Here is a 25,571-nt window from a genome sequence, read left to right as displayed (position 1 = left end):
AAAAGCATGGTAAACGCCTAAATCTAAGCAATGCTATAATGATGGGTGGAGTTAAGAGATAAGCTCTTGGAAGAAACAGAAAGCAATTCTGTCTTTCGTCGAATTCACTCATGGTTGAATTGTTGAGCTGCAATCCAAAGACGACGTTCATTTCTTCAGCATCGTTGCCCTAATTCTGATGTCCCTGGATAGAAGATTGTGCACCATTACACCCAGCGCATTCACTGCATATTCATGAGCTCTGGACTTGATTACTGTAATTCATATCTGTCATCTGGGGTTAATACTAATAATTACAAATTGTAATCGATAAACTATTTTGTTGCATTGTTTATTGTATTTAAAGCAGATTATGGAGTAAGCTCTGTGTTATAGCAAAATAATCTAAAAAGGGCACATTTTTCTTATCTTACTTGTGGATTTAGCACACCTGGAGTTTGTGGCAGTGCTTGGGTAGATGTCTAGGATTTTGCTACAGAGGAATAAATTCCACGGAAAAGTTTTATTTTGCAGTTTGGGCAGGACAGTGTTATTCAGTGCTCACAGCATGGACGTGAGGGAGTTTAGAGGTACAGCATCACTCCAATCAATATATTTTTTTCAAATATTTGATTTTCCTCTCCCTAGCAAACAGAACATAATTGTGCACAGCATAAACAATCAGTAGTCATGGTGAAAATGTGTTAATCTTTCATAGACAAATGTAGAGCTTTATTCTTTGTTTATTAATTTGCAAAGTTGGTTGCCATGTGCATTCTACTGGCAGCACAAAATAACTTTTACTTTTTTTGTGTTTGCCTGACTTGACGCTAATAGCAGAGTCCAGGCGTTGGCGGGGTGCTCAGGAGCCTGGACCTGCCCTTTGGTGGTGGCACCTCCTAGTGGTTAGAGGACTGTGTGCTGTGAAAATATGTCACTGAAGTCATTGGTTTTGACAATGAGCAATGTTTTCAGTACAATATTTTTAGAATAGGCCGCCAGGAGCCATGTGAAATGCAGCCAGGACCCCAGGACCTGCGGGTGCTGATTGACAGCGGCTGAACATGAGCCGGCAGTGTGCCCAGGTGGCCAAGAAGGCCAACGGCATCCTGGCCTGTATCAGAAATAGTGTGGCCAGCAGGAGCAGGGAGGTGATCGTGCCCCTGTACTCGGCACTGGTGAGGCCGCACCTCGAATCCTGTGTTCAGTTTTGGGCCCCTCACTACAAGAAGGACGTGGAGGTGCTGGAGCGTGTCCAGAGAAGGGCAACGAAGCTGGTGAAGGGCCTGGAGCACAAGTCTTGTGAGGAGCGGCTGAGGGAACTGGGACTGGAGCAGAGGAGGCTGAGGGGAGACCTCACAGTGCTCTACAACCACCTGAAAGGAGGTTGTAGCGAGGTGGGGGTTGGTCTCTTCTACAGGACGAGAGGAAATGGCCTCACGTTGCTCCAGGGGAGGTTTAGATTGGATATTAGGAAAAATTTCTTCACTGAAAGGGTTATCAGGCCTTGGAACAGGCTGCCCGGGGAAGTGGTTGAGTCACCATCCCTGGAGGTATTTAAAAGATGTGTAGATGTAGCACTTAGGGACATGGTTTAGTGGTGGACTTGGCAGTGCTATGTTAACGGTCGGACTTGATGATCTTAAGGGTCTTTTCCAACCTAAATGATTCTATGATTCTATGCCCAGTCCTGCACTGGGGAAGGAGGAGCCTCGTGCAGTGACAAAGGCTGGGGCTGGAGCTGCCCTAGGGCTGGGGGCAGCGAGTGGGCAGGAGCCAGCCCTGCACCCTGGCACTGGGTCAGCAGGGCACGGCCAGGAGACAGAGGAAGGGATCATCTCCCTCTGCTCAGCATGCGTTGGTCCACGTCCGTTTCTGGGATGTCCTGAGGTCCCTTGCAACCTGAATTATTCCATGATGTTAGGTTATTGGGGTATATGGAGATGATGTGCTATTTAATAGGTATCGGAAATATGCAGCACGTAGGAAAGTTGATTTAAATTAATTAGTGATATGATTTCGTGTGGATTGGTATAGATTGGTATAGATTGCTTCTAGGTAAAGTGGATGAGTTAAAAAAAAAAAAATAAATCAAGACTTCCATGATGCACGGAGGTAACTCATTAATGGGAAGAACTTGCATATCCTAAGACACAGTATTTTGTCTAGAAAATGGTAGGGTAGGAAAACAGGAAGGGTAGCTCTAGAGTACATCTCAGACTACTTTCCTTACGGATTTAGGAAACCACCATTTCTTTCCAGAAGAGCAAGAAATTCATATATATATTTGAAAGTTTATGCAAACTGGGTAGTGGCTAACAGCCAAGTAAATTTACCATTTCTAATACCAACCTTTTGCTGTTTAAAGCAAGATCCAGTAGTTCCTTGATGCTTTTTTTGTACTCCAGTGGTAATGCAGCACACCTTGATATGTAGTAGTGTTCCAGTGGTTTACTGACCATATTATTTCAATTTAGTGGATTTTAGGAGACATTTAATTGCTAAAGTGGATGACTAATTGGCTCATTTTTTTGGCTATCAGACTTCTATGCTGAGGACTGAAACTGATAGTGTAATGTGATCAATTTTTAAGTAAATCACTGTTATTGTTGAAAGTGCACATGCAGGATGCATGCAAAACCTAACATGACTTTTTTTTTACTTTGTAAACACCCTTTCCAACGTTTTAGTGTCTCAGGCAGAGTGATATTGGCCAGATGTTCAGATTTTGTCTGGATTTCTGGTAAGTTAAAGCCCTTTTAGTGTGGCTGGGAAAGCATTGGTGAGTGTGAAAGTGGAACAAGATGCTTCAGTGATCGGACTTGCATGTTTTTCTCTTTTCCATAACTGATTCGTATTTGGGATCAGTATATACACCTTGGTTGAAGACATTGTATGTACACTTGCTTGTTTGAAAAAATTGAATCCCTGACCAAACCCTCTTCTAAAGGCATGATTTGTAACCTTCCTGTGTATCTCTTTCTTGGTAATACAAAATACCAAGAAATTAACTTCAGCATGATATATCCCCAGTCCAAAAAGCAGTTTTACAGGTTAAGAAACAAGAAGATGAAAGGCGCACGGGGCTTATTTTCTACTGTACAGCTTTCAGCTATTTTCTGTAGTCCTCTGTAGCCCTGTTTTTCTTGACTTCATGGGGCACATGGCAAGGTAAACGTGCTCTAAAATTGGTATGAGGGGAGCGATTGCAGATGGAGTGTGGTCAGAAATGGGACGGGTAACTGTCCTTTCAACTCATCACCTGGTAACTGAAGAGTTGTTACAGGTATCAGTTGCTTTCTTAGGTCTCCTGGGCTACTTCCATTAATGTTAAGTATTTTGCCAGCTTGTGCCCTTGCAGAGGTGGTGAACGTCCTTAACGTTGTACCATTATTGCCAGCTGTCCATGGGGCAGTATCAATGTATGTAAGAGAGTGCAATGGTCTTTGAAGCTGTTTTTTCCCCACCCCTTGCTGCTGCCGTGTGTTACACAGCAGGTCTTTGTGCCTGAAATTCGAGGAGACAGGCGATGGGAGGGAGATGCAATTCAAACCCCGGGACTTGCTCTTGCCGGCTTGTCGGGCTGTGGAACGTAACTGGAATCTAGCTGACATTGCGAGCGTTCGTGGCTTCCCTTTGGCACCTGACTGCTTGTTTTGACGGTTCCTCCTGCAGCACAGAGCTAGACAGGGAAATGAATGGATTCACTGGCAAATTTTCAGATATGTTAGTTTTTTATTATCCATTATTTTCCTTTCAGCCTGTGTTAACACGCCCAAGTGCCATATGCTGCTGAACAGACAAGTCCGGTGCACACCCCAGCCTGATGATTTAGTTGGTTTCGATCTGTGTGTACTCTTTTGCCACAAAGGCTTTATCTGTTGTCAAAATACTCAAAACAGTGACGATAGCCGCACACATGGCCATGTAATCTTAAATTTCAGATGGTTTTAAGCAGAAACTAAAAATATGTACTTACTTTCCCTTTATCTCCTCATTTATAAATGAGAAGTTATATTGACACACTTGGATCTGCTTCTGTGCTTTCATTTGTCCTGGTGGCGAGTCCATTTTCCTTTGAGAGTTACACTGAAATACCTCTGCACGACTGTCCAGTTGACAGTGTTTTTTAAAAATCATTTAAGGATCTATGTACTGAAAAAGATCTTAAAGCAAAAAGCTATAAATGATATCTAAATTTAAATAATTTCAATTTTAGAAAGATGATCTCCGATAGGCACAGAGAGCCTTGGTGAGCTCAGCTTGGCAAAACCAATCTGTTTCCCCAGATACTGCTCTGTGGTGAGAAATACTCTTCCTATTTTGGCCTGAACAGATTAGAAAATATAGGTCTGTGTGGGGAGAAGAATCTGATTTGCTTGATTTCAAGATGTGTAACAAATTGTAGTGCAACTACAGTTGGTCTGCACCCCGCTGAAAGCTGCAGTTGGGAAACCTGACTTGTTACAGTCCAAGGTAAGAAGTACAAAAACCTCTCGGGAGCGCTTGCTGTCCTCCCCCAGCAGTGCTCTCTGGGTGGGCTTCAAACCAGACACAAGAAATCACCCCCCCACATCCCAGCCCCAGCTACCTAATCGTAGCCATGCAGATAAAATAGTCTTTTTGATGCTTCGGGACATCCTGCTGGTGGGCAGGTGAGATTGAATCACAGCAGTGGGATAATTTGTAAACAGTAAGCATTGTAAGGCAGGCTTTTTAGGAGCCTGATTTTCTGCTTTGTCTTAAATAGATCGCTACTTCTGACTAAGAAGCTTGTGGTGTTCTCTTCTTGTACAACATGGAGAAAATATTTCAAAGAATAATTTTATTTATTCTAACTTTTTATGTTAAACACTGCTATACTTTTTTTGGAAAGGATACATTTACAAAAACCAAAACACCTATTTGGAACTAAAGGAATAAGAAATCTTCCTATACCATTTAATAAGAACACATTGCAGTTTCCATTCCTGTTTCTAGATATTGTTTTCCACATATGGTCCTTGTTTCCATTATGTGGGAACATAAAATTGTTAGCTACAGAATATTGAATGATATTACTTAAAGGAATGGTTTTCTCAGTTTTTCCTTTGTGCTTTTTAGAATTCATGTTGTATGGAATAAATAGAATATGAATGGCTGCATTCTTACTGCCTTTGTAATGTGCTCTTGCTTCTACTCTCAGTACTGGTGTTCACTTAGCAAATATTTATCTTCCATTATAGAGGACTTTGGAGCAGAAAATGTAGTGCTCATGAGTTTAAATTATAAGTACCTTTATAATCATAGTCAAGTAGAATAGTTAAATGGGTGTACACAGGAAACAGGAGATCTGGCTTGCTTAGACTTGAGCTGAGTGATGCAATATTTAAATGAAGATATTATAAATCAGGTTTAGCATTACTTCTATCCTTGTATTCAATGAAGTGAACTTGCTAGTTCTTCTGCATGAACTGGTGACAAAGGCATCTCTACAGCTTTTACAAAATAATTGCACATTGCTAATTTACACATTGGTGGAGCAGTGTAGCTAATGAGTTTTCTATCAAAGTGTGTTTTTATATCTCAAAATGCATTGCAGATTTGGAGAATACAGTATCCTTTTACAAAGTCATAACAGTGAAAGGATATAAATGTGGCTTTGTTTTGTTGACAAAATGTGAAAATTTAATTGTAATATACAAATTCAAATTTTGAAACAATAGCAAAGCATCCGACTCTGGGATGTCTGGAACTCATGAAGTTCAACAAGGCCAAGTGCAAGGTCCTGCACATGGGTCGGGGCGATCCCAAGCACAAATACAGGCTGGGCAGAGAATGGATTGAGAGCAGCCCTAAGGAGAAGGACTTGGGGGTGTTGCTTGATGAGAAGCTCAACATGACCCGGCAATGTGTGCTTCCAGCCCAGAAAGCCAACCGTATCCTGGGCCGCATCAAAAGAAGCGTGGCCAGCAGATCAAGGGAGGTGATTGTCCCCCTCTACTCTGCTCTGGTGAGACCCCACCTGGAGTACTGCGTCCAGCTCTGGGGGCCCCAACCTGTTGGAGCGAGTCCAGAGGAGGGCCAAGAAGATGATCAGAGGGCTGGAGCACCTCTCCTATGAAGGCAGGCTGAGAGAGTTGGGGTTGTTCAGCCTGGAGAAGAGAAGGCTCCGGGGAGACCTAATAGCAGCCTTCTAGTGCCTGAAGGGAGCCTACAAGAAAGCTGGAGAGGGACTTTTTACAAGCGCATGTAGTGATAGGACAAGGGGTAATGGCTTTAAACTGAAAGGGGGTAGATTTAGATTAGATGTAAGGAAGAAATTCTTCATTATGAGGGTGGTGAGACACTGGAACAGGTTGTCCAGAGAAGTTGTGGATGCCCCGTCCCTGGAAGTGTTCAAGGCCAGGGGCTTTGAGCAGCCTGGGCTAATGGAAGGTGTCCCTGCCTATGGCAGGGGGGTTGGTACTAGATGATCTTAAAGGTCCCTTCCAACCCAAACCATTCTACGATTCTATGTTTTCTTAAACCAGAACAACTCTGAAGCAGGTTTCTTGAAAAGCTTTTTTGAAAAGTAATTTTAAAGATTTTGTTTAGTATTTTTTTTCATCTTTACAGAAGCTGACTTTTGTAGACTCAGAATACTTCGCACTTTTCTTGTTTTGTAACTAGAAGACATTTTCCTTTTCACCCCGTTGCACGTGCCCTGAGCAGGCCATCTCTCTCTGGGTTAGTTCTGGAGCAAGTTCCTAATTTGTGAGATCTCACTTGAGAGCTCTGCGCTGCCACCAGGAAAGGATGACCCTGAAGGTGTTCTGGATGTCCTGAAGGAGTGATTGGACCAGTTTACCCCACAGATGAAGTTGTGTAGACTCCAGTAAACTCTGGTAATTGCTGATTTCCACTTTATGACTCAGTAACTGGTCTAAGCCAAAACAGTATTTTTCACTGCTTCAGAAGATGCTTGAAGACTGTATTACTGCTATTGCATAGGGAATTATGAATATCTGTTTACTGGCTGCGATGGAAAAATACAACTTGACCAAGCTGTGAATGTAGATACCCTTGTAACGTTGACATAGTAGTACTTGAATTCAAATCAGTGTTAAGTTTGGTCCAGTTTCTTTTGTATTTAGCTGACTCTTATACAACATATGTTCATCGTAGACAGAACACAGAATAGGAATTTAAATGTGAACATTTATGCAGTTTGAGTGTTTCCGTGTCGTTTGGTTAGTTAGTACATAGAATTATTTGTTAAAATTTGGAACCATAAATCGTTGTGGATTTTCTTAACTCAGTAAAATCACTAGCTTCAATGTTTTTGGGTTTGTTTTTTTTGTTGGTGTCCTCTCCCCTCCCCCGCTGTTGTTGTGGAGTTGTTTGTTTTTTTTTTTTTTTAGTATGGTGTAACTAATCTCTACAAAATGTGAATACTCCCCTCCCAGTTAGACCTCTCTTTCCTCCCAAGCTTCCCCCACCAAATCTTTGATTTATGTGAAACCTTTAATAGAGTAAGAGGGCCTCAAGAGAAGGACTGCTCTGTGAAGTTTGGAGAGGGCTTTAATGAAAAGTTTCACTGTTATTTCATATTTACTTACCAAATCCTGCCAGAGTAAATTCTTGCCAAACTAGTTTTATATATTTCTTGTCTGGTCTTGCTAACGTATTGTTTTGTATCAGGACCTTGTCTGACAGGAAAAGCGACCAGAGCAGTTCAGGCTATGGCACAACAAATAGGTGATGGAGGAAAAACGAAGTCTATCTAAAACTTCTTATGCAATATTGAGAAACTTTTAAAGGAACTAATTAGCAAAAGTGATGCAGCTTATATATCAAAGCTATTTTTAATGTAGATTGTACACACTGAAAGAGCACAGTAGTGCTTTAGAAGTGGGCGTTTCTACTATTGATTCTGTAATCGTGTGTGTTTTCTTACATTTGCCTTGGAGGTGGGAAAAACTTGTGGTAGGAAGGAAAAAAAATAAGGATACAGGAATATTGAAGTTGTAGTTTCAGTTTTGGTGCTGTTTGTTTTGATGGATGTAGTCAAGTCACTGAGCCAGTATTGCAATTATCTGTTTTTAATGTTTCCATCTTCAGTAAGAAGATTAAGTGATGCAAACAAAAATGGGGAAGTGTGTGACATATGAGGGATCAGACTCTCTTAAAGCCTGAACTAGTTTTTCCATTTCTGATTTTGCAGTGAAGCCTGGCTTATGGATCAATTCTGACTTGGTTTTGAGATGGAGTAATTAGCAGAGGAAACCTGAATCAAGTCCTTTAGGAGTGCAGGATGCTTCCTGGCTCGTCAGTTTGGTTATGTCTTCAAAGCCTGGGTTTTCCCAACTGTGTTTCAGTCTCTGGTGTACACACGAGAGGCAGAGGAAATTTTTGTAATCTTTCCTTTTAGTTTGAGAGCAGAGTTTACAAAGGCACCTCTTCACTGGACTTCCCTTTAGAACTTGCTCATTAAGGAACTTTGAAGGATTTCTAGTTTACACAGGCGGCTTTTTCCAGCCCTGTCTATAAGTGTTAGGGGAGTATTCAAACGTAACAAAAAGTTTATCCTAGTATTTGCATTAGGTACCTTTTTACAGAGTAAATTTCTGTAATATGTAGCTATGTGTGCACCTCTGTATGCATGACAATGTGAATAACGTAGTACTTTTTTTAATTACTCCTGAATTGTTACTTAAAAACAATGAATGCTGAATTACCTCCTATAATGTGCTACAACAGTAAGTGCAGTTTGGGGAAAAGCCACGTATTAGGAAAATCAGTTAATTGTGTAATAAATACTTGCTTAAAAGAAATGTAAGGTAATGGTATTTAATACTTAGAGAAATTAGAGAAAAAATCTGTAATTTAATTTCTGAAATGACTAGCCTAATGACTGTAAAACGTAATTCTGAAATCTGATCATCTGATGATGATGATTTACAGCAGTATTTAAGATGGATGTACTTATACAAACAATGAAGTTAGTTTCATGGTTATCAAATTTCTCCAAAATCTTTGACCTATGCAAATAAAAAGAGTTCTAGGATATTGAAAACAAAACAAATATCCCTTGATGTTCTTTCATGCAGTGTGCTTTCCAAGATTTCTTCCAGCATGTCCTGTCAAGATTTAAAAACAGATATGGATTTAGAGGAATTCTGGTGGTCCCATTTCTTGAACTGTTCCATCCTTTTTGAAATCAAATGATTTTCAAGTTCTTTAAGGGTGGAGGTTTTTTTGCTTTTTTTGAGTTTGTTTGGTTTGGTTTTGGGGTCTTTTTTTTTTTTAATTGTATTTATTTTATTTTATTTCTAGACACTGATACCTGAAAAGACTTGGATGCTAATTGCTATGTTTAGGAAGTCAGGCACTTTGCAAGATGTTGCAAGTTCGGAGGGCCTCAAATTAGTCACTTTCTGCAGTCGTGCCTGCTCAGTGAAAAGCAGGGAAGCTCTCTGACTGCTAGACACTTAACAACAGCCCGGGGCATTGGCACTGTTATGGGGGAGTATCTGAGAAGCAAGAAAAGATTATGTATCATGTTCAGGTTGTGTGTTTATAGTACAACTTTCCCCTGATAGAAAACAAACTTTTTAAGAATAGCACGTTGAGTACTAAACAGCACTCAGGTCATATAGCGATATGTAGAAGACACTTTGTGGACACAACCTTACTCTGTCAGTAATGGTTTCCTTTTGTATCAAAAGTAATAACGAAGACTATAAAGCCAGTCTTCCCAGTTACTGGTAGATACATTTATACACACAAAATGGTAGACACATATATACACATATACATGTGTGTGTATGTATGTGTGTGTATATGTATCTTTTTTTAATGAAAATGTGGAAAGTATTCTTTGTGTAAGATTTAGATATCCCATCTACCAATTCTACCAAAGCACAAGTAGAAAGCCCTTTGATATCATTTAAATATTGGTTTGTACCCTTTATAGCTGTCCTGTAAAAAACGCCACACTTTACAGCTGTCCTGTAACGTTTTGTGCCTGTTGACCACTCTCTGAGATACTTTATTTTGAGGACGATGTATTTTCCTTTTATGTAGTGCATATATTCATAACACTGGGAATGCTGTTCCCCTGTGTGTTAGTGATGGGACTGTGACTCATGCAGAGCTGATAAAAGTGGCAAGAGTATGTATCTAATCTAGGGCAACGTAAAAAAAGAACTTTGGCTTTACATCTCAATTTACATTTATTTACAGGAATATGACCTAAATGGATGTTGTAATGTCGAGCATTTGTAGGACTGCAATATTGGCTATGTGGCGGAATAACCTTTTTCTGATGGTATGCGATATCTGATATTATTTTCTTCTTCTTTTATGCAGGATCCAAACTACTGGATACAAGTACATCGGCTGGAGCATGGGGATGGTGGGATCTTAGATCTCGATGACATTCTTTGTGATGTAGCCGATGACAAAGACCGTGTAAGTACAAATAGCTATGAAAGCAGCTCAGTGTGCACTGCACGTCGGCATATCAGCATTCTGTGTTTTCTGCACGTATCCAAAAGTGGGAGTCAATACAGAGGTTTTAGGTTTTCTTATATAGTTTGCTTGACAGATGTGTGAAGACTGTTACTGTTAGGTTTTTCAAAAAGTACCGGAAATCTTTTATTGAAATGATGGGTTTTCCATCCTTTTTGGTTCTTCAGAAGTTCAAGTAAGAAAAGGAAGCTGCAAGAATAAAAAAACCTCATACTATAATGCAAAAAAATTGAATCTGTAAGTTAAGATTTTAGCTTCATGTTACCAGTTGAATATGTGAAAAATACATGCTGTTTTTAAACTGTGGAGGGTTGGTGGATTGTTTTTCAAAAATCTTTTTAGGATGAATTGCTGGTTACACAGAGCTTGAGAAAATAATTATACACTGCTGTGTCTTGAGTGCTTTTACTCTTTTTTTTTTTTTTTTTTTTTTTTTTTTTTAAGTAGAGAATTAGATCGCAGTCAGCTAAGAGGTTTTTGGTTATTGGCTGTTTGTTTGAGGTTATAGATACTCATATCTTTGAATCACATGTTCAAAAAGGGTAAGGTAAGAAACACTGGCAAACTGTAAAGTCATATGTGAATACGCCACTTTTCTCTGCAAGCCGCATGTGTTTGCTGAAGTTTTTGAGAGTGTCTGAGCCTGATACAGACTTCAGTCTGGAAATGTGTTTCAGGACCCCGCTCCCTTCACAGACAGAATCCTTAATTGCCTCTGTTGGAAGCAACAGGCACTCTGGAGGCTCCTTGAAAACTGGCCAAATGATGACTGTTAGGCTAATTTTTCAGAAATAAATACTTTGCCTGAAGTTATTTCTTGTGACAAAATTTAATTGACATGGTTATTTCAACTGGGACTTTATAAAGAAAAATTATGTGAGGAGTCTTGGGACATGGAGACTCCTCGCCGTCTGAAATGTTGGGATTACTCAAGCTGTATAGAGTAACAGTGCTGAGTTTTCAGGAATTTCTTCCATAAAAATAGTGCCCAGCTAAGATTTCACAAAAAGCTAATTAAAACCTCTAGTTAGTTATCTCATATTGAAGTGCTCAGCTGCATGATTAGTTTAGCTTTTGCTTACAGGCCTCAAGGAGGCCGGTGCAAGTTGTCACTGTATGTGTGTATATATATATATAATTTTCTTTTTTTAAACTTATTTGTATCATGCACTTCTTAGCTCCTCACATGCTTCTTCCTTCAGAAGTTGTCTGAATTCTGGTGACTTCAAGACCTCATTCTTTGGCTGTTACCTTGCCTTGCCACCTTCAAGTGGGGTAATTCCTCACAGTGAAACTCTGTGGGTGTTTTTATGTGCGTGACTAATAGATGAAAAACTCTGACTGCAACTGAAACAGGCAAAGTCATTATTACAATATTGTTTTTGTGTATAGATGGACAAGATACCTAGTAATTAGTAGTATTTATTTCTGTGTTTGCCAAGCTCGTATCCTCTGATTCTGTGAATCTGGCACATCTCTACTGATAGCACTTATCAGTTAAATTTCCTTTTTTTAAAGGACCTTGTAGCATTGATTAGGAAGGTGGAATATAAACATGTTACTGTGCTATACTGCTTTATATCCTTGAATTAATCATTCTCACTGGACCTTCACATTTGATTCTTTTCAAGCATTTCAGTCATTAGTCATTGTTCTTCAGTTTCCTGTTACATTTTACAGCTGACCTTCCTGGTTCCCTTTAGTTTTGGATTCTTAGCTTTGCATTTGATGCTTCCTCCATAGCAAGTATATCTACTAGTTCTTTGTTAGCAGAACCTGATACAGGTCTCATTAATGCAAGGTTCTGAATATATCTCCAGTTAGTGATATTTTATATATATACACTTAAGCATATCTTGTTAAAAAGCATTTAAACAGATGAAGTCTAAACATTTAATTAAATTATAACTGAGGTCTGTAGGATTAGTTAGGCTCAAAATTAAACATTAGCCTTTTTTTTTTTTATTTATTAACTGGGACAAAAATATCTAGGATATTGCAAAACTGAACACAATATCTTTGTGTTCATTTTCACAAGGAAGTTCTTCACATTCTTGAAGACAAGTTCATTGTGCTGTTCACTACCTATCATCTGTACTTTCGAAAATCAGTTTGCTCTTTTCATGGTTCTTTAGATGTAAGGATCATTCCCACAGAGATAAATGCAATTTTTGTCTTTTTCATGTTGCTTTTATGCCATAATTATTTGTACAGTGTCATATAAGCACAATACAGAATGCGAAGCAGCTAAGGGCCAGCTTGTCCTCTTGATGAATTTATTGCTCTGTATAGTCAACTATATTAGTAAAATAAAACTCTAAGTAATGTGAAGAATATATTTACTCCTATTCCACTGTCTCCATGGAGAAAATGTTCTATCCTATAACAAATAAAAAGACCCTTAGAGACAGCAGCTGTTCTGAATGGAATAAGAGAAGTATCTTTGTTATGGTGTCCTTCACATTAAAATGCAGCATGGTAGGGTGACTTTATTTAGTTCTTCAGTCCCTACATTTTGCTATTCTCTTGTCACTTACTAAAACAGAATGGATGAGTAAGGGTTAACCGGTTGCTTTCTGGAATAATTTGTGATGTTCAATGTTGTTCCCCCTTAAAAAAAAAAAGGAGAAAAACATGAAACAAACTACATGGAAAAACTGTTTTTGCTAAGCTCTTTGTTCCTTTCTGAAACAGCTTTTCTTAAGCCCTTTAACATAGTTCATTGAGAAAGTGCATAATGCATTCTAACCTAGCTGGCATGCAACTTCGACATTCATATTACACAATATCACTACACATGAAGTTGCTGATGAAAACTTGGTTAATGCAATTAATGGTAGTAACAGTATTAAAACAAAAAATAATAAATGCTCATCTGGATAATTTTTTTCTTGGAAAACTTTTTTGTGATTGATTGAAGTGCAAATTTTGTCCAGATTTTATTATGGAAAGATAGTTTTCAATAGAATTATATAAATGTTTTTTATATTTATCTGTCTCTCTCTCTGTATACATGAATACAAATGGATTGTCTTGTCTTTGTTGTTTTTGAAAAATATTTGGCTACAACAAGAATCTGTTTTCAACTAGTGGCATCCATTCCAGTTCTAAGTATGAGCATGTTTGGTACTGTTTGAAGAAACTCATTGACAAGCTTGTGCAGATGAATGTCCAATATCCCTTTTCCAGAAATAAGGAGAAATAACTCTTTTTAACTTGCTTTTAGTCAACTGCATAACCTATTTTTGTTATTTTAAAAAAATAGGTTTCTTGTGCATTTAGTGATTAAAACAATATTTTAAAGATAGGTTAACAAACTGTTTTTTTTAGATTTCTGTTACTTGTAAAAGTAGCCCTTCATTTGAAGGCTCTCAAAAAACATATGTCACCTTGACAAGTTTCCAGCTTGATGATAACGTACTCGATGACCTCAGTTCAGTTCTTAGTAGGCAGACATTCTCAACAGCAAAAAAACCCAACCAACTGAACAAAAAAAACCCCTCAACCATCCTTAACAATGGTTTCTCCTGGCAGGCTAAAGGACATAGACACTTCAGTGATCCTCATACTTTGGGTGTAATATGAAAGTACTTACTCAAGGATCTCATACGCCCTTGTTTATCCATGGGAAAAAATATTCAGGAAATTGTTGTGTAATCTCCCATTTTAAAAGGATGTGTATGAATATAACTTGCTTCCGCTTGAATTCTCATTGAAATAGTCACTTGTATTTTGCACAATTTAAAAAAAATATTTCGTGTTCAATTTTATGTAATTTTTTCCTGCATAGTAATGCTCAGGCTGTTGCTCAGTGAAAAGCTTTGGAGATCAAAATGTCTGTGTTTGGTGTAGCTACATTTCTGAAAAATTAGAGGCTTTCCTTCCCAAGAGAACGACAAGGGTCTGCCATTAACAGCCACTGGTTTTGGTGAGCAGTTGGGCAAATAGAGCTAGTTTGAAACATTGTAGGGTATGAACCTAATGGTAATTATTCATAAATTCATTTGCCCAAATGTATCAGGTTTTTGGTAGCTTAGGATTAGCAACCTGTAAATGTAAAAGCATCAGCATCTTATAATTTCCTTCATCACTGTCCTAATAAATTCAACACTTGAGTTCTCAAAAATAACAACTGTATTTTGGTGTTTGCTTAGAGTTACAACCTGGATTTTATTCTCTAAACTAAGGAATGGGCTTTCTTTGCTTGACTTACTGTTTTCAAATACTCAGTAGCTCTTCACTGTGGATAATTCATACTTACACCCACTGAGTGCAGAGATAGAAAACAGAGGAATATGGTTTGGTATTGTCTGGAGTGAAGTTTCATGCTTACCACAGTGTTTGTGTGCGTGGTGTTAGTATCCGGCCCAGGTCACTGTAAGATCGAAGCGATGTTGGTGCTTACTGCTGGTTAAGACGTACTTTGTACCTCCTAGAAAGATGCACGAGAAGTTGCTGTTTTGAGTGGGATACTGTTGGTGAGAATAGGATGGAGATTAATTTCATAGATCTGTGCACAAACGGAGTTTGTAAACATTCATGATCTAGAGTTAACTATGTTAAGTAATAAAATTGCTGCTGAAATTCAGTGAGATCAGTCGCACTTCATTTGCATCCACTTTTAGAGACCTACAGAGACTCTATTAATATTATTATGAATTCAATGCCTGCTTACTTCTAGTCTTTGAGCAGCTTCTTCACATAATATGAAGGCATATTAGGAGCTTTTCCCAGCGTAGCGGAAAGGAAATGAACTTTTGGTTTTTGTGTTAAACATATGGTCAATTCTAAATAATACTGTTGTTTTGTTTACTTCCTCTTGGAAAGCACTGTTGAGTTAGAGAGGCATGTGATACACAAAATGTGGGTTTGGAAAGGATGACTGTATTTTGTTTGCAACAAATGTTAACTTGAAACCAACACAAAAATAAGTCTATTTTGAGCAAATGCATTATGATGCTAAGGTTAAAGTTTGTTTCTGCCATTAACAGATTAAAACCCTGGAGTGAATGAAAGAATGTCTAGGTCCAGTGCCGCAAATCTGACAGCAAAACCTAAAAATGCCAAAAAATTACTCAAAAATATGATTCTTCGTATTTACAATACCATGACTGGTATGCCCTTCTTCCTTTTTCCTCAGAACTTTTCCATCAAATTAAATTTCAACTACTGCCGTGATTATCTCTGCCACAGAGTGCAGCTTCTCTCTTCTTGTTCTGTGACTGCCTTCCCTGTATCCCAGGAAAACAGGATGACCTTGAAACAATTTGTTGTTACTCATAAGTGACTTGGCAAAACACATTTTGAGCATAAGGCATTCTTTTCTTGTAACAGCTTAAAATAACTACTTGAGCCACTGAGCTTGGGAAAGTATTGATACTGGGAAAGAAACCCTTCGTGTAACAATTCCATGATTATTTTCTGTTGAAAATTCAAAAACTTCAGTTTAACAATGACCTCTTGATGTCATCTAGTATTCTGCAGTGTTTTTTATTTTAATTACATTTTTAGAGATTGACAATTTGATATTAACCAAAGTTCTGACAAATTGGTAAAACCAGAATGTCTCTGTTTTAATCAGGTTTTCTTGCATTAACACTATTGACTCATTATTACTGGGATGGCCACATGATTTTTAGGTCCATCTTGCTGATGGATTTGAAGTAGAAAATCAAAGTTTTTACGGAGTCTTTATTCCCAGCTGCTATTTAATGAAGACATATTTGGAAATAACATACTCCAAATATAAATATTATCTTCTGTCAAAGAAGGGAATTAAAATGCTTGTAGTATTTCTAATAAACTAAGTTTTAACTTCGCAATGTTTATGGATGAGACTAAAACCCATGGAAGCGAGGAAATACTGGGCATAATATATTAATATTGAAACGTGTATTTTCCAATCACTAAGACATACTAGATGTAACTAAATGTTGTCTCCCATTTGTAGCTCTTAGTTTTCCATCTCTTTCAGCACTGTTCTCCAAATTATTAATCTCATCATCATTTACTTTTTCTAGCTCTGTGAAGACAGCATTTCCGTTCATGATTTGTTGTTTATTTTTGGGATAAACTGCAATATCCCAGTTCCTTTCCTGTATTACTGAAGTAGTTGTATCGATGCCCTAAGAATTCCCAGGTAGGAGAGGAGTGACATTTGTAAATTTGTAAATTAGTTTCCATGGAGATCTGAAGAGCTGCAGTTAAATCTGACTTCTGAAAATTGAATAATTTGGTAAAAACTGTTCTCTGAGGAATAGCAGGCTGATGCATGAATATGATATACAGGGGAAGACCACGACAGTGTTGTGAAGAAAGTCATGCCTCACAAACCTTCCTGTATTCTCAGCAAAAAGAGAGACCTGAGCAAGAGTGACTGGGTTAGTACAGTTAAAAACCCCACAAACTTGCCATGGGATAAGAGGAGGAGTCTTATGGGTACGTAACTGATTGGAAGATGGAAAATAGACCATGTGTTGTTCAATATATTTGCAATTGTTCTGAAAAAAGGGAAGTGGGATTTGAATACTGGAGTGACAAATTCCATTATTGTGTGTGAAACCGAACGTTGATGGTAAACGGTGGTCATGAAGGGTTGCAGAAGCATCCTGTGATACAGAGGGAGTAGATAACAACATGGTGGATGAAATATCATTTTGGCAAATGTTTTCAGAGAGAGACTCCTTTAACTGACTGCACAAAATAATGAGTTCTGAGCTAGCTATGACATTTGGCAAAATGTTTTTGATTTTGTAATAGACTTCTCGAAACATAGACTTACACTGCAAAGTACAGTTCTGTGAGACGTAATAAGATCTAAGAAGGCTTCCAGCAGCTTGCCCTTGTGTCTGCCTCTTCCCACGTTGTCATCCCTGTCCTGCTGCTTACCTCGTGCAGGCTCTGGCACTCTTTGGACCCCGTCTCTTAGCAGATTTATTCACTAAAACATCAGAAGACTCCTCCTTGCAAAAATAACTGAATGTTTTTCTGCTATTTCATGAGCATCGTCAGTTCACCGAAGGATCTGGCAAGCTGAGGAGGAAAGTCAGAGGACTTACTGCTGGCAGTGGTTGAGGTGTGAAGGAAGAAGTAAGAAGAGGGAGGGTGGGAACATGAGTGGGCTGAGACCTTCCCTTTCAGTTCAGCAAGGCTGCCGGTGGCTGTGGAGTTGCCAGAGTGGTCCCTGTGGTGAAGCAAGGGGTAGAGAGGGGAGCGGGTGATGGGAACTTGCTGCTGTACGTGCTGGTGGTGAGCCCTCTGCTTCCTCCAGCCATAAACCAAGCAACCAAAAAAGATTTTGTAGAAATAGCAAAAGCACAGTGGAAATGCCAACCTTGATTCCAGGTATAGATTAAAGGCTTCTCTACCAGCAGTCTCTAAATGGAACAGGACTCTCAGCCTTGGAAAGAGGATGGAAGAAGCAAACTGCAGATGACTGTAAAATCAGAGGTGACATTGCGGAATCGTTCTTTGTCTTTTTCAGTGCAAGATCTAGGGGCATCAAATGAAACTGATGTTTTCATTAGCAAAGCAAATACTACCTTTTGTTTTCAGATTTGATTTTTTGAGTATCTTTTTCTGTATCTTTAAAGATTTTAAGGATCTCTGTCCTTTTCCGTTTCCTTCATAATTTACTTTCTCGTGTTCGGAAATCCTTTCATTATCTCTGCTCATTCTTGTTGCATTTCTTGCACCTCTTTTAGGTCTAATGTGTTTTTTATTGAAGTGAAACGATCAGGACTGTACCTGATATTTGATACAACGTCAGATGCATTTTGATGGATTTTTGAAGTTTATTTGTGCCTTTGTCAGTCTTAATGGCTAATATTTATTTTTGTGCAAATAGGCATGATTAGAGTATGTCATAAGAGTAGCTATCTGCAAAAGGCTTTCACACTTTCCTTGACCTTAGTTTTTATGATATATCAGAATACTTGTGATTTTTATCAAATGTTGCAGATGCTTCAAGGAGTTTTGGAGGACTTTTTTTTTTCTTGAGACCTCATGGTTTAAAAGCATGCATAATGCTGAATTATCTGCTTATTTTTACTCTTCAAAAAGATGATGCTTGTAAATCATGGGAACTGGTAATTTAAGTAGGGTCTCTGTGAGACTCTCTTTAATCTAAACCTTGGTGAAAACCACAGAGAGTGTTGAAATGATGATGGTCTCACAGTGTCTAATGTTAGTAACACTGAAGGTCAATATGTGGCTATGGATAATGAATGCCACAGTATTACAAACCTGTCACAATTAAGAGATACTTTGAACTAAAAATATTTAATAATGGATTTTTTCTGTGTCCTGTAATAATTACAGATTCACTACTTAGATGTAGTTGTAGATAATATGAAGCAGTGCTTTCTAATTCTTCACAGTGTAAATCTCCACAGAAATCTGCAGTGAATCTAGAATTAGGCCATTATGGCTAATAAATGCATGATGTTCTGATAGCTTTTCATTAATTTTAGCAATATCACTTTGTCCTAGAGGTATATTATTCATCCTACAACATAGGAAGAAATTGCAGAAAAGGTTGGTTACGGGAATTCATTAACACTACCCTCTTACTCCTTGGTATCAGCAGGTCTTAAAAGAAATGCTGTTCCAACTTCACAGATATTTCCTAACAGAGGTGGTGAGACTCATACACTAGAGGACTGACCCATATAAAAGCTTAATTATAGTAATGGATAATCCTGCAAGTATAAATTATTCACAGTTGTTTCGTATGCGAAGTAGCATCATGAATAAATTAAGGAAAAGTTTCTGGAAAAGACCCTGGACAATGGCATAAGTTTGTCAAAAGATAGTTTTCCTCCTTATCTTTTAACCCAGATTTAAATCTGACAGTGTTAGGTTTGCAGGCGCATTCCCATATGCACAGCTTTGCGCTTTGGATATGTTTTGCTTAATGGAAATCAATAGCAGCAAGTCTTGGGGCTCTACACCCTTGTAGTGTTCCTTGACTAATACGTTATGCAAGGGAAACATTCCTACCTAAACACAGTCCTGGTACAAAAGTTGCAATCTCAGCTGTCTGATAAGATTCCCACACTGTCACTAGGATGAGAATTCATTAGCATTACCCTCTTATCCCTTGATACTGACAGGTCTTAAGAGAGTGCTGTAACTTCATAGTTATTTCCCAGGAAGGGTCGTAAGATTCATACATAGGCTTGGACTTTGTTTTCCTGTTGGCTTAGTAGATAAAGTAAGTTTGTAGTGTGAATAGTCTTTCTGACAAAGAGAGAAAAGGGAGTATTTGAATTAGGTTAAAACAGGACCCCTAATGAATGGGGCAGCTACCTTATGCTAAAGGTTCCTTCCGCAAGTGCCTTGCATCCAAGAGAAGAAAATAATGCTGTCTTTTTTGGGGAACTTTCACCAGTCTGACTTTTCTGATACTTCCTAGCAGTAGCCCAGAAAGCAAGGAGTTAAGAAGATGCTTTGAACCCAAAGTCTTCTGCTTCATCCCCACACCCTGTTGGTGTACTTCCACACCCTGTTGGTGTGCAGGGAACTACCTTCCGTTCACCTTTAGCGTGCTCAGCAGGATAGTCACTACATTTTTCAGATTAGCATCACTGCTGAAGCCTGTTTGAGTTTATACAGCAAGAAGGAGTTCTGCCTGCTCTTCGGTGACATACAGCACTGCAGAACCATCGCTTTTTTCATTTGTACAACCTGTTGGAAGAACTGAAACTGTTCTTAGATGGGCTCCGTTCCTTGTGGGTTGCTCCACTTCCTATAGGATTGAAGACACTTCTCTGGAAGCTTGATGGTACTGAGTTTTTATTTTCTTGGGACACTGTTTGCTTGAAAGTAACCATACTTTGGTGGATGAAATGGCAGACACACCTAAGAGGAAAATTACAAAGAAGTCATCGTCTTTTTCATATGATCGCCGAAGAGATTCAGTGAAAGTTAGGAGACAGTCCAAGTCTCTTAGCTTTAAGTCAGCTACGCTGGGTGCTCAAAAAAGGCAGACACAGAAGAAGCAGGTTTGTATTTGGATATTTCTCAAAAAAATATCCTTACTTCCTAAATTCTTAAAAAGGTTGTAAAACTTTCTGTGTTAATACGAAGCGGAAGACAATCTCTGCTGATTTGCAATCTGTATGTGAGTACGTATGTGTATACATACAAGCTTGTGTGTAGATAAAGCTGGATATTTTTGCTATAAGATTTCTTAAGAGCTAGCTAAACTTGTGGTGTTAATTTTATTGCAAGAAAAGTCTGCATCTTCTCTGCTTTTAAGATGTGATTTATGATTTCTGTTTTGCCTCAAGGAGTTGCTCCTATAGTGTAGTGCGCGCCCTGTGAGATTTTGGTAGCGTGTTGTCTGTTGTGCCGAAAAACATGATGGATGCTGAAACTTTTGAAATTATTATTCAGATTACAACTGTTTCACTGCTCTTCATTATTATTATTATTATTTTTTTAATGTTGAAATGTACCAGACTGAGAGCTTTAGGGAGTGAAATATTTTACTTATTCCAGAACAGGTAATGCAAGTCAGCAGCAGCACCTGTTCTGGTGGGACCAGTTCTTAGGGTTAGAGGGCAGCTTAATGCCTTGGCAGTGCTGCACTGCCATAGTAGAAGACTTTCATGCACTTTATCTTTTGTAGGTGGGATCTAATTAAATGAAATTTCTCCAAAGAGAAGATGTAGTGTGCGCTGTAGTAAATGGAATAACAAGAAGTGAGTCAGTTCATGAAATGTCTTTGTGTACTGATCTCCAATTTAATCTAATATGAAAGGAGCACAGGATCACTGACTGTCAGCCGCCTCTCGCTCTGCATTTGCGTGCACAGGGTGCCTTTTTGAAGGGCTTAAAGGAACTTTCCAGAGAATTTTGAATTACCTGTGTAGAAGATAAAGTATTTTAATACTTTGCAAATAGTGTTTCCACAAATGCTTTAAAATAGATTAGATTTTCATTAGCAGTACAAGTGAATTTCTCACGAGCAAGTAGTTTTCAGGCCCTGACCACCACATCTGCTCCTGAATTTTGAGGGCAGTATATCCGTTCAGATTTAAGAGAATTTAAGTCATTGTGCCCAGCGTAAACTTCGGTATTAGCTTAAAAATGCAATGAATTTGATGTGTGTGGGTTCATATTTGTTTTTATTACTATTTCTGTTGTTTTTGAAAGCTTAAAATGTCTATTTAAATAGCAAAATATTGACTAGTAGAATACTAGGATATTCCAGCTTTAGTGTGCTTCTTCAGTGTTAATTATAGTCATAGCTGAAGCCCCTTTGCTTGAATCGAAGTTCCGGAAGTTTTAAATGAGGAAATATTTGAAGAAATCAGGAACACCTTCAAGAGGGCACCAAGCTCTGACTATTTTTTTCCCCCTCTATTATCAGATGTAATTTGAGAAGTAAAAATCATAAATCTAAATTTTACAGAGATGTAAAATACCAAATGACATCTGTGAGCATTCATGTTCATTGGATCTTTTGTGGAAATGCAAAGACTCATCGAATTAATTTAATAATTTCATTTGTAGGTGCAAATCAGTGAGTACCCCTTTATTTTAGTTTCCCCAGACCTTAAGGTTCTTGAGGCCTCTCATCTTTTGGATAGCTGCCATGGTTACTGTGTGACCTCTAGTGGTTAATGAAAAATGTGCTCAATTACCGAACTCAAGCTGATGCTTGAAAAAGTCCCGAATGTGTATTCTTATTGGTTTAATTATTTAATCCTCTAAATTCTATTTTTATTGAAAAGAAAAAAAATGCATCTGCTTCAACTTAATCTTTTATGGTGTCCAGAAAAAGTGTTTTGCTAAAGTCATTATTCACATGGATGTGTGTCTGAATTTCAGTACTCATAGATGCAGAATTATAAGAGTAGTTTTAAGAAACTTTTACTACTTTGGCTTGCTTACAATATGTTAGTGGGTGAAACAGCTGAAACGAAGCACTCTGGACAAAGCCCTGTTTTGATCAACTTGTGTATTGGATGGATCTGAAGAAGGTCTTTTCTGCCTCAAGAATGTATTTTTTTCCCCTCTAAATGCTCCAGTTAACTGTAAAAAAATGTTAATTTTTCCTACAAGCTTGGTCTTGTTTCAATCTTTAGATCATTATAATTAGGTGAGACAAACCCATCCTTACCTCCTCCGTGCTCCCCCCACCCTGCAACGGCAACTGCTGCTATGCACGTTGGAAATGCTACTGAACACAAAACACGACTGCTTTTGTTACTGTTCAACTTTTAAAATACCAAAGAAAATTATGGGTTTGAATTTATCAGAATCTGATGGGTTTTTAGCCAGTCAGACCGAACTCTGCTCAGAACAGTGTAACTTCTGTGATGACGCAGGCTCGTTCCAGGCCCGAGTTAGTGAGTGAGCAGCAGTTCAGTTACTGCAGCAGGAGAAATGTTACTTAAAAATTCTTGTTCTGTTGCTTGAGTCTCTTTCTCCTTTTTTCTTTCTTTCTTTTTTTTAAACATTTTTCTAATGGATGTTTGACATCTGAGAATATTTAAAACTGTGCTTTGGTCTTTGCTGTTTTAGGAGACAATAGTAGACTTTGCTGCTCACAATATATGCGGTTTTACTTGGGTAGTTCCCTAGAGGAACAAGACTCTGCCTCTGCTTACACAGGCAGGCAAGCCAAAATTAGTTTTCTAAATGTTTTGGTAGATATCAGTCAAAGTCTGTTAAAATCATAATACTCTACAAAATCCTTTTCTGCTTCCTTGGCCTTTGTATCACTGACCTCCCTTTTTTTGCAGAGTTTGATTTCTTTTTTCCTTTTTTGTGGTAAAATTTCCATTTCGATCTTTTTTTCATAAAACATTAAGATTCTTGAATCACTGGTAAAATGAGAATCTGAGAACATTTTAAAACGGCATTTGTCACAGTTTCTGAATTACAATGATATGGCTGTGTTTAAGGCAAATTGCTGCACTTCTCTTGCTTTTCTGGGTTCTTTCGTTAGCTTAGCTAATTTACTAGACATTGAAAATCATACAGTGTTCAAACACAGCAATTTCAAATATCCCATCTAATGTGAAAATGAACCTCTTCCAAGATAATCTTTCCATCAAGTTATTTATTACTACAGATCACTTTTTTTATTCTGTTGATTTCCCTAGACCTGTCTATTCTGATGTAGAAAATCTGATGTTAATTACTTTCCCTGGCTGCTGATATTGTCGTATTAGTTGATCTGGATGGAAAACCACATTACAGAAATATGTAGGCGGTAACTTCTCAGGTGTACGAGTATTATGCAACATAATCTCTGAAATGTTTGATAGTTTTAGGAGAAGTTGCCTCTTTTTAGGTTTTGAATGAAGAACAAATTCAGTTACATGAAGTAGAATCTATAAATAAGTTTCAAGAAAATTTGAGATCAAGATCCTTATGTGCAAGGGAACATAAAAAAGAGATCCGGTACTATTTTTAGCTGGTTTGTGAGAGCCTCTCAAGTCCTATTTCTCTCTGTCATCGCCAGCTGACTGATTACCATGACATGGGCTGGGGCCTCAGTGGATTAATTAAGATCTGAAACTGTTTTCCTGATAACTACTTATGTTTTGGATACAAGGTTTTGGAACTTGGCAGGGTTTCAGGCTCATGCAAGAGTATAAAGAGCTTGCATAGACTGCAGATTCGTGGTTTGTTCCCGTATATTCCTATTTTTTTCCAATAGTGCTATAGAATTGAGCTGACTAACTTTTTTTTCTTTTCTTTTCTTTTCTTTTCAACTCCATAATCCCAGAACCGTGTGGGATGCACTGTCCGCTATCCCAGATGCAGAACAATATGTACAAAGAGAGTGTTGTTAGAAAACCTCCAAATCCCTGCGTTTAAATATGACTCATTAATAGGAGTGCTTCAGATCCCTTGTTATGAGCATCTGAGAGCAGACAAAGGCTATGAGTTACGCTTTCTGCTTTCTTATTAGAAGGAAACACTGTGTGGAAGAATGGCACTGGGAAGGTTGGGGATGTGAGGGAAGGGGGCCACTCAGAGAGGGCAACGGTTTGTAACGTTGCACTCTGTAGTAGGGAACGTATACAGTGATGTGCCAGGTGCAGTGCTACTGGTGAGCAAAACCCACGGTACCAACACCAGCAAAGCAGATACCTAAGGAGTAAAGAAAAATTTGGAATGAAAGAAGAATTTCAAATAGTTAATTTTCGGACATTATTTTTGAAAGCCATGATCAATGATCACTTTTCTGCTATTGTTTTTCTTCCTATCTTTTGCAAGAGCTTGTTTTGAAGTCCCTTGGGAATCTTGAATGTCCTCTCTGGGAGAAGGAAGTTAGCTTTAAGTGCAAACCCTGAGGATTTGTTCCGAAAATCTGATCCTGTTTCTTTTAAAATGAAACCAGACAAGCATGTAAGGTGAAAAAGCATGTGATGTGTGTAATAGAGCCTAGGCGATAAGAGTGTGTGGGTTCCTCTGGGTTGTTAGAAGAAACTTGGCCTATCAAAACCCAGTCATTCTGGAGCATGGCCAGCTGTTAATCGTGGTGGTTAGCTATTATTCTTAAAACTGTGATCGTAGCAGGGCGAAGTGGGTCGTGGCTGGCGAAGTAGGCACACCTTGAGTTAAACACAGAGTAAAATCAGAGCAGAGTGGCACAGTAGTGAGAGGCTCGGCCGTCGTGAGCCTTGAGTTCCTGCTTTCCTTTTCTTACTGAGGTGTGTTTGTGGAGATTGTGGTAAATGTGTGCATTAGAGTGCTTCCTACAGCAGTATAAATCATCGTGCCTTGGCGGCATTCGCTGCGATGGTGTTGGTTAATGCCCTCCTCTGTGCTGATTTCCAGCGTGCTGAGGGAGAAGTTGCCCTCTCCCAGAGGCGGCAGGTTCCTTCCCTGGCACCTTGTCCTGGTGGTTAATATGGCACCACGTATGGTCATACCATCGTAGGAAATATTTCGTTGTGTTGAAATAACAGCACGTTGCCAGGAGCTTTTCAAATGTGGTTGGTGATTTCTTTAATGCAAGCAAAATATTAGGCTTTATTTTGACAATTTTATAAGTTCATCTGATCTAAACTGAGCTACTATTTTTAATTCTGAGTAATTGTTGTTATAGCTAATGTAAGAGTAACACAATT

At 38.5% G+C, this 25,571-nt stretch overlaps 1 protein-coding gene across 8 annotated transcripts in view; it reads left to right on the top strand.

Moving 5' to 3' along the window:
• PARD3 (par-3 family cell polarity regulator) overlaps nt 1–25,571 on the top strand; it is a 470,848-nt gene that overhangs the window by 41,679 nt on the left and 403,598 nt on the right. For all 8 annotated transcript variants that reach the window (XM_075144058.1, XM_075144059.1, XM_075144057.1 and 5 more), the window contains exon 2: nt 10,312–10,413. In XM_075144058.1, the coding sequence (XP_075000159.1) occupies nt 10,312–10,413 (102 nt within the window). The remainder of the gene's footprint in view (nt 1–10,311; nt 10,414–25,571) is intronic.

The sequence above is a fragment of the Calonectris borealis genome, chromosome 2 (genome assembly GCF_964195595.1).
Source record: "Calonectris borealis chromosome 2, bCalBor7.hap1.2, whole genome shotgun sequence".
Classification (NCBI taxonomy): Eukaryota; Metazoa; Chordata; class Aves; order Procellariiformes; family Procellariidae; genus Calonectris; species Calonectris borealis.
This window is presented reverse-complemented; position numbering and strand designations above follow the sequence as displayed.